We start from the raw sequence: 15,380 nt of genomic DNA, 5'->3' as shown, positions 1-15,380 counted from the left end.
ACGACACCGTCAATCATGAAAATGAATACCCTTCAAGTTAAACAACCAGAATTACTGCTCGGGAGTCAGGAGGTCACTGTATATTCTGCGATCCAAAGCTATTTACATACGCTCGAAGTACTAAGCCAGCCAAGCTTCTGGAAAATAGAAAATGAGGCTAATCATAAAGCGTAGAATCGATTCCAAGATGAACCACAAATTTATGAACGATTCATAGAAACTATTCAGAATTTTCATGAAGACGAGGAAGTGTTACGCGAGGATCTTGAAGCGACAGTTGGAGAGATATTGCAAGGACATGATGATCTGATTCAAGAGTATCAGCGAATCCGAATGCTTTTCGATGAACGAGAAGATTTTGAGCTGGCTAGGACACATGTTGAGGAGGCGAAGAAAGAAGCGCTGCGGAAAATCGCAAGTGCGGAAAGACAAGCTGCGCATATACGAGCGTGCGAGGCGCAGAGTAAATCGACGTTGCTGTGTCTCCCGAGGGAAATCAGAGATGCGATTTGGAATGATGTCGTGCAGGGGAATATAGTGCATATTTCCCGGATTGACGTTGAAGATGCTTCTTCGTCTTCGTCGACACCTTTCAAGTATCATTCGTGCGTGGCGACCACTGGACTCAAAAGCTCGGCCTGTCCGGCGAGAGAAGGAGATCATGCGCTGTGTGCGAGAACTGGTCGCTCGGATTTTCCTTCCTATCGTTTGGTGTGCAAACAGATGAATTTGGAACTCCCGGAAGCGAGAGCAGCTTTCTTTGCGAATAATGCGCTGCATTTTGATAACGCGGAGGATGCGGAGGAGTTTATTTTCGGGTTGAAGGAGAGGGATCGAGCGGCTATCACGCATCTCAGATTTCCGGTTCCGTATTCATTGGCGATGGTAGATTACAACGAGGGAATGAATTTCAGAGCATGGGAAGCAATTATGAATTACTTTAGTTGTCCTTGGGCTCGAGCAACGGTTTGTCGTTTTCTCCTTTTCTTCGATTGTTGGGGGTTGTGTGTATTGTTGGAGTTGTGAATACTGATTTACTTCCTCCTATTAGCTTCATCTAGATGAAGACGATTCGGAATTCTTGAAAAGTCCGTGGTACTTTTACTATTCCTCCTGTTACTATCACCAAAACAGGGACCGCATGTACAAGAAATGGCAAGTCGGCTTCGGTGACACGAGTTGGGATATTGATATTGCATCTCTCCGCTACAAAGCCGAACCAAGAATAGATATCGGGATGAGCTATCCGGAATCCGGTGAGTCAATTTCTTCATCTCGTCTTCTTCATCTACATCTTTCTCTACTTTTCCATTACTTAATCATCCCAAACCCCGCATCCCCTTTAACAACTAACCATCTAACACTCCCCTCCCCTCCAGTAAAAACCACCCTCTTCCGTCTCTGTGCCCGCAACCACGCCCCTTTCTCAACAGAATTCGATAATCCCCCACCATGGCTCCGCTCCCTCCTTCAATTCCGCCAATACTCCGGCTTGAATTTTCATTTCTGGGCCCCCAGTCCTACTTCTGAAGAGTATGGAATTTTGCGCGTTCCTCGGCACGAAGCGTTCGTAGAAGCCTTGCATGAAGAAGTATCGCGCTCGGAAATTGGACCTTGGAAAGTCGTAGAGTTTAGACGGAAGCCGTTTGGAAATCCGGATAGTGCTTCGTTGAGGAACTTGTAAGAGTTGGGGATGGAGCATGTAGGGAGAGTAGCTATGATGTGATATCACTTGCATTTATAGTTAGAGAATTGAACGGCTATGGATTGCGTGGAAAGCTGTGCATGGCTGTTTTTCTGTCGAAAAAAAAAACATTCAACATTCAAATGGGTATTAATTTCCTCAGCAACCTCCATTCCATTTCTCGCTTGATTTCTCATCCTCACTTCACCGTGGGATTTTGATATTTCCTCCGAATTTCCTCCGCATTTCCATCATTATCCATTAATTCCCCCCCCCCCCCCCCCAAAAATTTGAACATTCACTCTCCCATTCTCTATAAATTCATAACCCCAACTCCACCTCCAACCATCAATACACCCCAGATCACCCACGCTCCCCCGATTCTCATTCTCTCAGCACCACCCTCACTAATCGTACTCGGTGTACTCGTTCCTATCGCTGTTCCCGTCACCGTCTTCGAACTACTCGTCCTCGACACCGTCGACGCTGTAGTACTACCCCCACCACCACCACCACCACCACCACTACTACTAACACCGTTCACCCCCATAAACGACGACAAACTCCCCGTCGCACTTCCACTCCCTATCGTCCCATTACCCGCACTTCCTGACCCAGAAGAAGCCGTAGACGTAGTCCACACAGTCGTCGTTCCCGTCGGGGTTGGCGTTACCGTTTTCGTCGTGCTGGTTATCAATTCATCCGTGTTCGTATTCGTATTTGTTCCCGTTTGCGATGTCATCTGAGGTATTGGAGTAGGTTTCACTGTCGATTTCGAGGGCAAAGCGGAAGCGGAAAAAGAAACAGTATCTGGGCTTAGAGTTCCGCAATTCTGTTCTTCGGTGACTCTACATGCTTTCTGAGCAGTGGGATCGTCTTCTCCGGCTGCGATACAATCTGAGTATGTTTGTTCGCAGACAAAGAATGGGATTGTGGAGGTGTATAGCTGGAGAGCGGGAGATGAGGAGTTGGAAGTGCAGGTGCATGAGTAGCAGAGGGATGTCTATAGGATGTGTTAGGGATGGGAGAGAGATGTGTGTTGAGGGAGAGTGATTTGGGATGCGAGAGATGAGAGAAAATTGGATACGTACTATATCACATGTATTTTCATCTGTGACACCACCACAGAGGGTTCCGCATGTGTTGATTTGAACTGTACACCATTGAGCTGGGTTTACGATTAGTTACTCAGATTCTCGTAGAACATTCTAACGAAATACAATATGACGAGAAGTAAAAGTGAATGACTTACAGCGAGTAGCAGCATCGATATTTCTTGGATCCACCTGCGTTTGACAAATCGAAGCCGTCCCTCCCACCACCGTCGCAAGTTGTGCGACTAGACTTAAAATTTGCACAACTCTCATGATGAAGAAGATCTGTGGACTTCCACTTGGATAAATCAGAAGAATGGTGAAGAAAAAACAATGAGCAATTAAATCATGAATCTCCCCAAAAAACAATGAGAACGAGCGCGATAACTTGCGAAATGCGAGAAAGTAATACGGAGCCGCCCGTTATATGTAAAAAAGAATCCCCCGTAAAACGAATGTCAAACAAAAACTGCAGCGAGTAATTATATCTCTGTACGTAGGTATGTATATATCTGTAGGTAAAAAAAATATCAAAGCGAGCGCAGTTTGATGGATTCCCACGTCAGTTTTATATGCATCCCTCGCACCTCTCACAGTAAAAGAAAGTTCAAATCGAATCGAATCCGACCGAACCAATTTTTTTTTTAACAAAAGGAACCCGGTGGGAAGATCTGACATTCATATATTTCTCATTTAAGAGTGGACTTGATGGGACTGCCTTGCACATCCATACACACACGATACGAGATACACAGGAATTTATGTAATGGAACCGTTAGATACACCGGTGTACCTTTCGTACCTCTGAAGATTTGTGTGCGTGGCTTGCTTATGTTTTTGATCACTTCTTTACTGACTTCCTTATTTGTGATGCTTCCTTCGTAGGGACTGGGGGCCCTCCATCTGCAATGCTGACATGCCTGACACTTGTTTGAGCACGCGAACCAAAAAATTCGGTACCGACCTAGATACACCTGCATCGGTGAAAAAACTCCAAAAAAATTTCCTCTCAAAAGAAAACTGTTCATGGGGTTGAACTTTCTTTGAATTCAAAGTGACAGTGTGGATGACAAAACAAAGAAGAGCATGATCTGAATACGAAGCGTACCCCTCCCCCTCTGTCCCAAACATCCACACAAAAATCTCCACATCTCTAGGATCCACGAATCACGAGAAGAAGTGCGCACCATGGACGGACACATATCCATTTCAGGAGACATTCCCGATGCACATGGGATTTCTGGGTTCGAGGTGTGCCTGCAGATCCGACGTGCGCAGTCGGTCGGGTCGGGTCGATTGGGGATGTTGTCCGAAGGGTACCGGGTCGGAATGGGATGGGTGCGCTGTTGTGTTGTATTGGGTTGCGTTGTGAGAGTCAGTACAGAACAGATAGTATGCTAGTGTGGAGATGCAGGCGCAGGTACGAGATTGGTTGGGTTTGGGGGGAGGGTTTCGATGTTGTGGGAATGAACGAAGGAAGGAGGTGGTTAGGACTGTGTAACCATCCATACCCACCTACCTTTGTACTATTCACTACTATTTCATAGATAGCTCGAGTTGAACTAATGCATCGAAATATGTATATTTAATCAATGCCCACAGGGACTACCTATCAAAGACTTTAATCTTGATCCATTACACTTCTCATCATCATGGATTGCGGCTCATCTCGTGACATAAATTTAATTTTACAATTATACGAAATATAAATTTTATTTTATTTTTAATTATTTAGTATTATAACATTTTTGTTTTATTTATTAGATCTTAGATGTATGAGAAATTAATTTATCTTAGATTTCTTTTTATAAAGACTTGAGAATAAATCTATAAACAACTAGATATTAGTGATTTACACCCTGTTTTCAGCGGTTTACTCCTACTGTTCAATACAACTATTCTACTCGCTTAACCACTCATTTCGAGTGCAGATTTCAAAGTCTTGGGGTTTCAGTGATGAAATTTTCAGAATCTTAAAAATCTTGCTTGCCTAAGTATTTACGAAAGGTGTCCAAAAAGATGATGTCCAAAGTTGCAGACCTCGCACATTTATTCATAGCGAGGTACTACTTTCCAGCTGGCTGGCCTTTGTCTCCATCGAATAGAAACACTTCTTGGATGTGCCATTTGCAGAAGTAACTCCACGTTACTATCTTTGACGGTGTCCAAAGTCCGCTTCCTAGCTGCGTCGAGGGATTCGCCTTTGTTGGGTACGGGCTCGGCAGCATGGCTTCTGAAGAGTGCGGTCAAGGTAGCCACAAATTCCACTTGCGCAAACCTCTTGCCGGGGCAGTTCCTAATGCCTTCGGACCATGGAAAGTAAGTGCCCTTGGGTGGATGAAATAGACTTTCTTTCTCAAGATGGCCAGAGTTTTCAATCCATCTTTCTGGGCGCCATGTCAGGGAGTCATCACCCCAATGACGGGGGTGTGTATGTAAAGCTTGCAAATGAGGAACCACCAAGTAGTTGGCGGGAATGTGATAGATCTGGTCATCGACTACTAGGTCGGTAGACTTGGAGCCGGTATATTTCGGTATACCGGGAAGAGGATTATAGAGACGTAGTGTTTCAAGCTAAGGCAAGGAATTAGCTGGCCATCTAGGTATTTTTCCCGAGAAATTGTTCTTACCAAAATCGCAAGAGATCGCTTGAGCTTCGGAAACAGCTCACTATATGCTAGTGTTTTCGGATCTCGATCCCCAACATAATACTTGATTTCTTCGTGAACCCAATCCTGAGTCTGTGGATTCGCCACTAAAAGTAGCATGGCGTAGGAAAGCGATATAGCAGTGGTATCATGTCCAGCAAAATTGAACACGAAGATGTTACCCAGGATCTCGGCGTTTGTTAAAGGCTTGAGTTTATTGTCTGCGCCGGGATCGAGGCTAGTAGAATGGCTTTCGTTCGAGGCTCGGACCAAGTTACCGACCAGGTTCCCAGTACCAGACTCGCCATTCTGTATTAATCTCCTCTCCGCTGCTACTTGGGAAGCCATATAGTTGCGGAAGAAATTGATTGCCCACCCAACTTGCCGAGAGCTGCGTGGCAAGAATGGCAGATTGAATAGCTTCTCGGGAAGAACCATTATGAGCAGGGCATTCTCCAGGATGATCGAGATAGAATCCCGATAAGTCAGAGAGTCTTGGTCCTGAATTTTATGGTGAGAAATGCTACCGAATGGGTATGACTTTTGAAAAGCAACATATGCAAGCACGTGTAACGCTAAAGTTCTAGTATCGTCCGGCGTTGCATTTGTCCCATCCCTACTTTGAGTACACCATGACCGCAACATATCCTCAGCTTGGCGAAAAGATTCGTCCCACACCTGAGGGCTTTTTTGTTCATTGAATGGAGTGGCAGTCAGTTTTCTTTGTCTCTGCCAATCGTGTCCTTCTGCCTAAAATTTGTGAGCTCGTGGCAGTGATGTTGAGTTGAAGATATCTTACAGTCGAGATATTTGGTCCAAAGACATTGAGGGCTTCTACTTCATATAAGCACGTTCTCAGCAACAAAATTATGGGAGAATTTACCCAGCATCCATATGGGGCGTACAAAGTCCCGACCACGAGAAAAGATATCAGTAACCGTGGCAGCGTTTGCTACAAAAATCCAGTTTCTTGCGGGCGTTACCAGAACCCAAGCGTCTCCAAGACGTACGTGAGTATGGAACCTATCGTGGAATTCCCATCCCAGACGGGTGTGTCTCGTGAATGAAACTGCACCGAAGGGGAATTGCCGTACAACAGTCTTGAATATCGTTTGGAGCGCAATCCATAAAGGGTTATCAGGAGTGATAGGGCTGATTACGCGGGGCAAGCCCAATGCCGATGCATCTTTGTAATTCACATACAGCGAGTACACGTTGTAGAGAAGAAACGATATAAGAAAGAGTGCTGGGTAAAAGAAAACCATTTTGTAGAATAGAAGGTTTATTTCCTTGTTCTGAGGGTTCTATTGTGGTGACCAAGCAATTCAAGAGAGATGCTCGCAAGACTCTATGTGGAAAATTCCAATTTAATAAAGACTTAACGGCGCGGAAAGCCTAGACGAACGGCACAGCACGAGAAGGCTGGTTTCCATGCAAATTTAAGCGGCACCTCATATCATTCTCTCAACCACAAAGCAAAAGTTCGATTTGATATTGAACATACGTCATATCATCATATTAAATTTCATATTCATGATATCTTAATCCCAGTAGCTTAAGGTTAGCTTAGTTCAGGTATTCCTAGTACTTCCCAATAGATAGTTTTTCACCCCCTCATACGCTATATCCAAATTGCCAGCCCTCAAACTCCATTTCCAGATCCCACCGCTATCAATAATTTTGACAAAAACGTAAACACGCACATATTCCAACCGATTATCTAAGCTCTCTCCCATCAATTATTTTCCTTCCCTCCCTAACCCCACCTCCCCCGCCTTCCCCATCTCAAAACTTCCACTCCCACTCCCGTGTTCCCCCAGCGTTCCCATCTCTCTCCCCTCCAACGCCCTCTCCTCCGCCTCTCTTTCCCCCAAGTCCCCCGCTAAACTCTCCACCTCCTCATCTTCATCCTCCTCCGGCAACCCCAGATTCAACGCCACGGCCACAAACGCCGTCACCGCGAATCCCGTCTCCATCACCAAAACAATCGCATCAAAGAATCCCGCTTTCGCCCTATTATCCCCAGTATATGTAAAAACATACGAAAACCACGTTGGCACGAGCGTCGCTCCATAACCCAGCGCCAAACTAGCCGTCAAGATGAATCTCGTTCTCCTCGTAAACGGCACCGTGGAGATAATTCTCAGACCCGAGACCGCCACACTCGCGAAGAGGAAAGTGGTCATGCCGCCTAGGACCGCATCTGGAATCGATGTAATAGCCGCGGCGAATTTAGCAAAGACACCCATGACGACGAGGAAAAAGCATGCGGCGAAACCGGCTTTGCGGTTGGCGCAACGTGTTAAGGCAATGACACCGTTGTTTTGAGCAAAGGTTGACATGGGTGTGATGGTGCAGAGTCCGGCTAACATGCCATTAAGACCATCTGCGAGGACACCTCCTTGAATACGCGAATCGAAGAGGATACCGTCGACTTGGAGACGAGATACATCGCAGGTGGCGGTTATGTCACCAATAGCTTCCATCATTAGGATAAGGTAGATCGCTAGAAGAGGTAGTATGAAAGGACCGTAGACACTCAGTGGGAAAGTTTTGACCCAGATGAAAGATGCGACCGGAGCTGCGGTGATCCCACTGCTGTCGAAATAGCCACATGCAGCCGCGATGATACAACCAACTAAAAGACCGAGAACAACAGCGAGAGATTTCATAATTGGCGATCCGAAACGTTCGCAAATGATAATAGTGATGAATACCGAGAAGCCAAGACCGATAAACTCAGCGGATCCCCATGGAAGTGGATGCGGTGCGGCGTTAGAAGGGCAAAACATATAATCCCCCGTAGTAGGTCTGGACATACAAGTTCCACTTCCTCCGGCCCAGCCTTCCAATCCCGTCAGGATAAGCGAAACCCCAATCAGCATAACCGTCGGGCCTGTAACAATCGGTGGGAAAAGTTTCTTCAAAAGTTTAGGCGTCATAAACGAGAGTCCTATTTCGAGAAGTGCACATAGCGATGCTGTTCCAAGTAAAGCACCATATCCTTCCGGACAAGGTAATGGCGTTCCATCTTCCGCCGTTTTACACATACCATTTGCGTACATTTGTGAGAATCCCTTTGAAGCAAGAGGTATGATAGCAAATGAAGTACCCACGACCGAGATCAAACCGGTACCGATATAATAAGGTGTTTTCATAATCTTAAATCGGGTGATTTGAACCGCAGATAGAATACCCGACACAATCAGAGAAGTAGAAACGAGATATTGAGTAGTTTCCGCGTCGAAATATGCGGATCCGGCTATGAGAATGGGAGGGGTAATAATACCAGCCAACATAGATAGAGAATGTTGAAACCCGAGAAGAAGACCTAGTAAAACTGGCATACGATCTTGGAGGCCGAAGAAAGGAGCTCGTTTTTTGGATTTCTTCATAAATGGAAGATTGGGTTTGAAGAGGAAGGCTATGATTATTTAGCATTGGAATCTTTCGTGGATATGAAATTTGGAGCTTCCTCAATTATGAGAGAATGGAAGCAAAAGGAACAAGATAAAACATCCCATCCACAATTCAGATTTCAAACCTACCATAATCATAATTCCCCACCAACCCCTCCTTCGTCGTAAAAGCCCTCACAGTCCCCCGCAGCCTCTCTCCCATCGTCCTCTCCCTCGAATTCTCAGACACAATTCTATCCGGTCCATCCTGCGGTCCACTATCAATCGTGACCGCCATTATATATCTTCCCACGACACAATTGTCGAGTATCGACCAACTAATTTCGAAGTTGCGTTGCGGTTAAGTAAGATTATTACTCGCGTAGATAGCTTCTTTGACGACGATCTCAAAGTCAAAACCAAAATCCCAAGCTAGGTGAATACTAGATCGATCTCGAGTCCAGAGAATCAAAGGCAAGGGAAGACAATTGAATCAATGCAATAAAATACAATGCAAATAACACAACAGAACAAAACCGAATGAAAGCCAAGAAGAAAAAAGAGGATCGTCAACTCTATATATCCTCTCCACCCAGCCCCAACCACAGCTCTCGACGATAAGTATGCGTATAGATATAAATTAACCCCCGAGGAAAAAATCGGAGACGTCCACTTCCACGCCAGACGGAAATCCCGAGAAAACAAAATCAATCTGTAGTTTGCAGATTCCGAGCACCAATATCATATCACAGGAAGAAAGTAGCTCTCGCTCACCACACAATAAGAGGTCAATCCAGTATCGTACACACTAGGCAACCTAACCCACCCATCAAATTTCATTCATTCTCCACGCCTAGATACGACACCAGCACCAGCACCCACACCCCATCTCTCTCCCCCAAACCCAGTCACAATTTCTCAAAACTCCTCGATCTGGATTTCCGATTCCCACATGCACGAGAAAAAAATGGAGTCCGCCCCTTGCCGTAGCTCGTTGCTCACGCAGCTTGACCACATCTGCAATCGTGGCGATAAGGAAACCCAACACTGACATTTGTCGAGGCGTAAGAGAAAAAGTTTAACGATACAAAAAGCTATTCTAATCGAGTAATACAATTGGATAGATAAGCTCTTATCGCATTGGTTATCATTTCCCCCAATCCGTCGGAACACGCTGGGGTCAGAAAATCCAATAGGAATCCAATGATCTTCATGCTAGCTATGTTAGCTTATTGGGCGGAGCCCTCCGTAGCCGATCACGGACCCGAAGGGTTTGTAGACATTTTGGAGGAAAGAAATATAGATATAGATATCGACATTGATGTTGCGGAAGGCGGCTACAATAACCATGTTAAGAAGAAAAACGAAAGTGTTTCAGATTGAATAGTGACCTCACTGTCCATCAAATCAGTCGAGTCTAGCTCATTTCAATCCCTTTCATATTCCTGATATCGTACATTTCCGAAACAGAATACCTACTCCCATCCATCACCCAAAAGCTTTTGATCCCAGAATAACACATGCAATCCGTTCGAAAGGAAAAATTTCATTATACCAGCTGCTGAAATAGATTTGTCCAAAGCACATTTGCCTCCCGAGGTCTCAGTCCATCCTTATGCTAACTATGCAACCGCCATCTTTTCCTCCGACGTCATAAATAAAACACCATTCCCATCATTATCTATCGTTAAATCATCATCATCTAAATTGACCGCTCCAAAAAGTGTTCCCATATGTGCACTATCAACACCTGTTCCAATGTGTGCTAAATCCCCCGCAAATGCCATTGATAAATTATTTGTCGCTACTGTGTTTCGCGGTTCTGTCGTTGAATCGGTTTGAATGTCTGTTTTATCATTTTCTGAATATGAAGGACGATCGGAATGTTGCTCCTGTCGAGTTTCTAGGGTGGAATTTTCTATGGTCGAAGTATTTTGGTAATTGTAATGTTGCTCGATTGGATCATGCGTATTATCAGATCCGGAAGTGGATGAGGGCAATTGGATTTGTGATGGCCTGATATCCTGTGTATTCAAGTATGTAATCGCCGCATCTGGTGATCTGGGTGAGATGAATGGTGGTGAATAAGGTTTAGATCGTGATCGACCCCTTTCCGGTACATCGTAGTCATGTATATCAGAGATGCTATCTCGCCTATCGTTGTTATCATGAACGGTGACCAACAGTTCCCCTTCATCAGCATGCCTGACATCAATCACAATTGGAGTTGGTAATTGATCATCATATACACTATGATACTCATCAATATGTGGGAAATAGTCTAGCAAAGCAGCAGCTTGTGATCGATTTCGTGGATCATCGCTAAGACAACGACCGCAAACTTCCAGGAAATAGTCCGGCACATCAGGAGGAAAATCTGATAATTTCAACGGTCTCTGAGTTTCCGGTTCATCGTGTTGAGTGGCCAAGGCGTAGAGAACCATTCCAAGTTGATATAAATCGGATTTGACGCCTATATACATCGAAATTCTCTGGTTGCTTTCTATCAACGCCGCGACTTCCGGAGGCTCCCATCCAACTGGGCAACCTCTGCGGTTGATATCGATTATCTTTGCATTATCATCCCCATCTATGACAATATTCGACAGTGTGAAATCTCCTTGAACAAAACCCGCCTCGTGAATCTCGGAAAGTCCATGAACAATTTGTTTAGCCCAACGTTCCCGTCGTGCCCAAGGAATCCCATTGTCACCATCATAAATAACATCAATCAATGCGCCCTGTTCAGCGAAGCTAATAAGAAGTCCTTTCACGCATTTTGCTTCATTATCAAGTACCACGCCACCAAATTGAATCACACTATGAGATCCAGAAAGTTGATGAAGGGCATTAATCTCATACAAAAATTCATCCACTTGATCCGGTCCTGGAATTTCCTTTTTGATAAACACTTGGCCAGCCACTGTAACCTTGTAGACGAAACCAGATAGATGAGAATCAAATTCAAGCTCCGCTTCTAGAAATCTGCGACATGGAAGGTGATTGAGTGCCTTTGTAGGAGGAAAATTAATAACCTCGGAGAGATCTTCCACAACGTGAACATGAAGTCGTTCATCCTGTGTTTCTAACTTGAGATTTGTCACAGTATCGTAAAATTGTATGTCCTGGAGTGATTCCCGGATAGCCTCATATATGCGCGCACTTTTGTCTCTTTGGAACCTTGTCCTTTGTAGTTCTTCCTCCAATGAACTACTCGGCGCATTTCTATAATCCAAGGAAATCGTAACTCTCCGCCAGTGTGTTGGTGATTCTGCGTAAGTGACAAAGAATTTTTCTCTTTTAGATTTATCGCGAAAATGCATACTCAGATTCAGAATCCATTTCTTTTCCAGCTCCTCAAGTATTGTTTCATCGAACGTATCTGTAGATATTGATTGCTCTTCGATATGTGAGCCTTGTTTCTCCTCCTTTGAAACATCTACATACTCTTGAGACTCGTTCTCATGTTCATTTGTAGTTGCCGTAGGTGGTCGCACGGATACATTGTCAAACGTCTTATCGATCGTTTCCACTCTTTCTAGAAACTCAGGCGCGCTCGTTCTTGGTCCATGATTTATAGCAGCTGATGAGGAACGATGCGAGTTATTAAGTCGTCGATCGACTGAAGCTGTCCGCCGTTCATCAGCATTCGGCTTGACTGGTTCTAATCTATCTCTCAGCTCCGATTGTTGTCTTTTAAAGGTACCTGCCCTTGGGAGTCCAGGGACAACCCTTCTCGAAAGTCGACGACCCAATCCCGGCGGTTGAGCTTCGTTCGGTGGAGAACTCGGCGGTGTATGATTTTCATCCTTCTTGGGAAATATGAGCTTTCGAAACCAGGATATTCTATGGTTGTTCGATTCCGGCGAATCTGGCTCCGTTTGTGCCATCATCCTTCTCGTAAATTTGAGCCAGTATTTTCCCATAAACTGGGATACACGTCAGTACACTCAAATTGAAGTGTTGTGCAAAGAGAATCGATTCCTACATCTGCGGAAAAGGAATAACACCCTAGAAGGATAGCAGTATAAAGTTTTCAACAAGGTCACATCAATGGTTCGGCAGGCTTGTAAGATGACTGTACGGAGTAGAATTGATTGTGTAGTGTAGCAAGCAGTTATTCGGGAAAAAGAAGAAAAGAAGACAGGCGATGCTTTCTCAATGTATTGAGAAGAAAGGGTATCATTAAATTCAAAGAAGCATACAAGCAAAGAATGAGAGGCGAAGAAAAGTATTCTATTCGGAGATATCGACGTCGATATTTATTGAAATTTTCTCGAGGAGGTCGTGAATAAGGTCAACCTGTTGAATTATTCCCCTGCCTTGTTCGTATCACAATACGCCCAAAAGAATTGTAGAGATGGATCGGGATGTATATGTTAAGAATAGAAAAAGGGATGAAAAGATGCGATGCGATGCGATGCAATGCAAAGAGAGAAAAAAGAAGGCTGTACACTTTTTTTTTTCCTTCTTCTCTCAATTCAAATTAAAGGAACGTGGAAGAACAAGAAGATAAAATACCGTATCATTATTTGCTGTAAGTATGATGCACATGCATCAATGTAGTGAGTGAGTGGGTGGATGTGTGGATGTAGATGTGGATATGGATGCGGTTGAGTTTGAGTGTATTTTCCCCCAGAAATATATATGAGGTGGCATAAGTAAAAGATGAATTAATCAAGTAGGTATTGAGTAGGTGGATGACAACACCCGGAATTTCAGGAACATTATGGAGAGATTTGTTTTAGAATGACGAACTGGTATCCTCTTCTCCGTTATCAACTTATCCTCTTTCCCCACTGGTTGCCTCTTATTATTTTGTCTTTCCTTTCTTTTCTCTTCAATTGCCTCACTTTGATATTGAACGCGCCGATCTGACACAACGGAATACAATGATGATAATGACAAGAACATGTATATCGTCAGATATTTCATACACTTTCTACCGAGGTACATACGCATATAAAGTAACTATCTAGTACTCATCATATTCATCGTCATAGATATATCTACAATACCGATCCCCATACTCCCTTCAAATCTCAAGTCCACCAGGTCTCAACACGAAACACAAGTTCACTTTGTGACCACGGGAATTCATTCTAATCTGTGTTACAACTCACCAAATACCAAATATAGTATTGTACGATTACCCAGCTAGGAGACAGGTAGTAGGTGTACTTCTCAACACAGATCCATATAGCGTTCTGTTCTGTTCTATACCTATACCTACTTTCTACGTATCTATTGATACACCCACCCATCCATTCCCATTCCTCAAAACAACAACACCACAGACAGTATCACTGATCTTATGCCCTCGGTCGTAATCATATCATAAAACCGCCCATCTAATTCTCAATGACCATCTCGTTGGGCATGAACCTAAAAAAAAACAAGCCACTCTTTGGGTCGCCATGAGGCTTCTTGTTTTCAATTGCCCACGTAGCAATCATGTGCTTGCTTCTCACATTCCCTAGTCTTTGAGTGAGGCGGTAACCTTGAAATATCCGATTCATACCTTGAGAGTCGCATACGAGCATGCTGAATGAAGGAATCATAAACTTCCGTTTCACCAGTTGTTAGTCGTGAAGTTTGGCTTACTGCATCTATCCATCTATCCATTCATTCATCCATTCATCCATCGGATGCAAAATGATATTTATAAACCGACTACGAATGTACTATGTATGAAGAACATCGTAACCGACCTAATATCTACAGCACGAGCCCGAATAAACGAACCGAAACAAACGAACTACTATGTACAGTATCACCTTACTCGAGTAGGTAGTAGGGTTCAGTAAATCAATCAATCAATCAATCATTCAATCAATTGCCTCAATCTTCTCCAATCCCCTCAAACTACAACGGTCGCCCCGCCCGCCGTTAAAATAACCTGTAGGTCCCCGCACTCCTTACATGAATACATCTACTCAGCCCCACTCCCTTCCTCCCTCCCAACCAGTCCAGTGCAGTCCAACCCCCAACACCGTACCGAGTATTCCCAGCACCACACACACACACACACCGGAACCCTCAACCCCTTCCGAGCGAACAAGGGGAACGCGCAAGAGCATACGATCATCATGACATATGTAACGAGGCAATATAATATCATATCATACCATCCGCTTCAGCTCGAGGGAATCATGCAGACCGCGCGCAAGTGTGCAAGCTAACGATCTGGTACGACATACTTTTCATAGGTACTTTTCATACCATACATACCATACCATACCGTTTCTTACTCCGTAAGATTCATGCAGAAAACACGAGCGAATCATCTCGTGCAATTGATTTCATGATCGGGATCTGAGGGCATCTCACGATCGTGTATAGTTGAAGTTACATTGAAAGGAGCAACAGCTCCTAGATTCGAGGCCGATCTTCTGCTATTCTAATCTTCTGTTATTCTAAAGATATCAATTGGATTCTCAATCGTCTGTATTGTTCCTGATTAGGATGTTCTGTGTACATACATAGGTACAATTACGAAATTAGACGTCAGATAATTAGCAAATAGTATCTAGACAATCTAAATAGAGTCGTAAGA

General features: G+C 44.2%; 5 protein-coding genes across 5 annotated transcripts; 1 reads left to right on the top strand and 4 right to left on the bottom strand.

The window, feature by feature from the left end:
- Window positions 1–15: 15 nt before the first annotated feature.
- On the top strand, window positions 16–1,684 carry EAE97_007970 (uncharacterized protein; the record flags this gene model as incomplete). The annotated part of the gene is made up of 4 exons (XM_038878484.1): window positions 16–117; window positions 175–966; window positions 1,052–1,256; window positions 1,380–1,684. 4 exons carry the CDS (start codon window positions 16–18, stop codon window positions 1,682–1,684), a joined length of 1,404 nt encoding a protein of 467 aa, XP_038730734.1.
- Window positions 1,685–1,997: 313 nt separating this feature from the next.
- On the bottom strand, window positions 1,998–3,051 carry EAE97_007969 (uncharacterized protein; the record flags this gene model as incomplete). The annotated part of the gene is made up of 3 exons (XM_038878483.1): window positions 1,998–2,687; window positions 2,776–2,852; window positions 2,937–3,051. 3 exons carry the CDS (start codon window positions 3,049–3,051, stop codon window positions 1,998–2,000), a joined length of 882 nt encoding a protein of 293 aa, XP_038730733.1.
- Window positions 3,052–4,827: 1,776 nt separating this feature from the next.
- Window positions 4,828–6,691, bottom strand: EAE97_007968 (uncharacterized protein; the record flags this gene model as incomplete). The annotated part of the gene is made up of 4 exons (XM_038878482.1): window positions 4,828–5,352; window positions 5,409–6,176; window positions 6,226–6,260; window positions 6,310–6,691. 4 exons carry the CDS (start codon window positions 6,689–6,691, stop codon window positions 4,828–4,830), a joined length of 1,710 nt encoding a protein of 569 aa, XP_038730732.1.
- Window positions 6,692–7,165: 474 nt separating this feature from the next.
- EAE97_007967 (uncharacterized protein) lies at window positions 7,166–9,122 on the bottom strand (the record flags this gene model as incomplete). Its single annotated transcript, XM_038878481.1, has 2 exons — window positions 7,166–8,850; window positions 8,975–9,122. 2 exons carry the CDS (start codon window positions 9,120–9,122, stop codon window positions 7,166–7,168), a joined length of 1,833 nt encoding a protein of 610 aa, XP_038730731.1.
- Window positions 9,123–10,446: 1,324 nt separating this feature from the next.
- On the bottom strand, window positions 10,447–13,520 carry EAE97_007966 (uncharacterized protein; the record flags this gene model as incomplete). The annotated part of the gene is made up of 2 exons (XM_038878480.1): window positions 12,813–13,520; window positions 10,447–12,753 (listed from the first exon to the last, which is right to left on the bottom strand). The coding sequence occupies exon 2, from the start codon at window positions 12,748–12,750 to the stop codon at window positions 10,447–10,449; it is 2,304 nt and encodes a 767-aa protein (XP_038730730.1). The 5' UTR covers window positions 12,751–12,753; window positions 12,813–13,520.
- Between the last annotated feature and the right edge of the window lie 1,860 nt (window positions 13,521–15,380).

Source organism: Botrytis byssoidea (genome assembly GCF_014898295.1).
Source record: "Botrytis byssoidea strain MUCL 94 chromosome Unknown BBYS_016, whole genome shotgun sequence".
NCBI classification, from domain to species: domain Eukaryota; kingdom Fungi; phylum Ascomycota; class Leotiomycetes; order Helotiales; family Sclerotiniaceae; genus Botrytis; species Botrytis byssoidea.
This window is presented reverse-complemented; position numbering and strand designations above follow the sequence as displayed.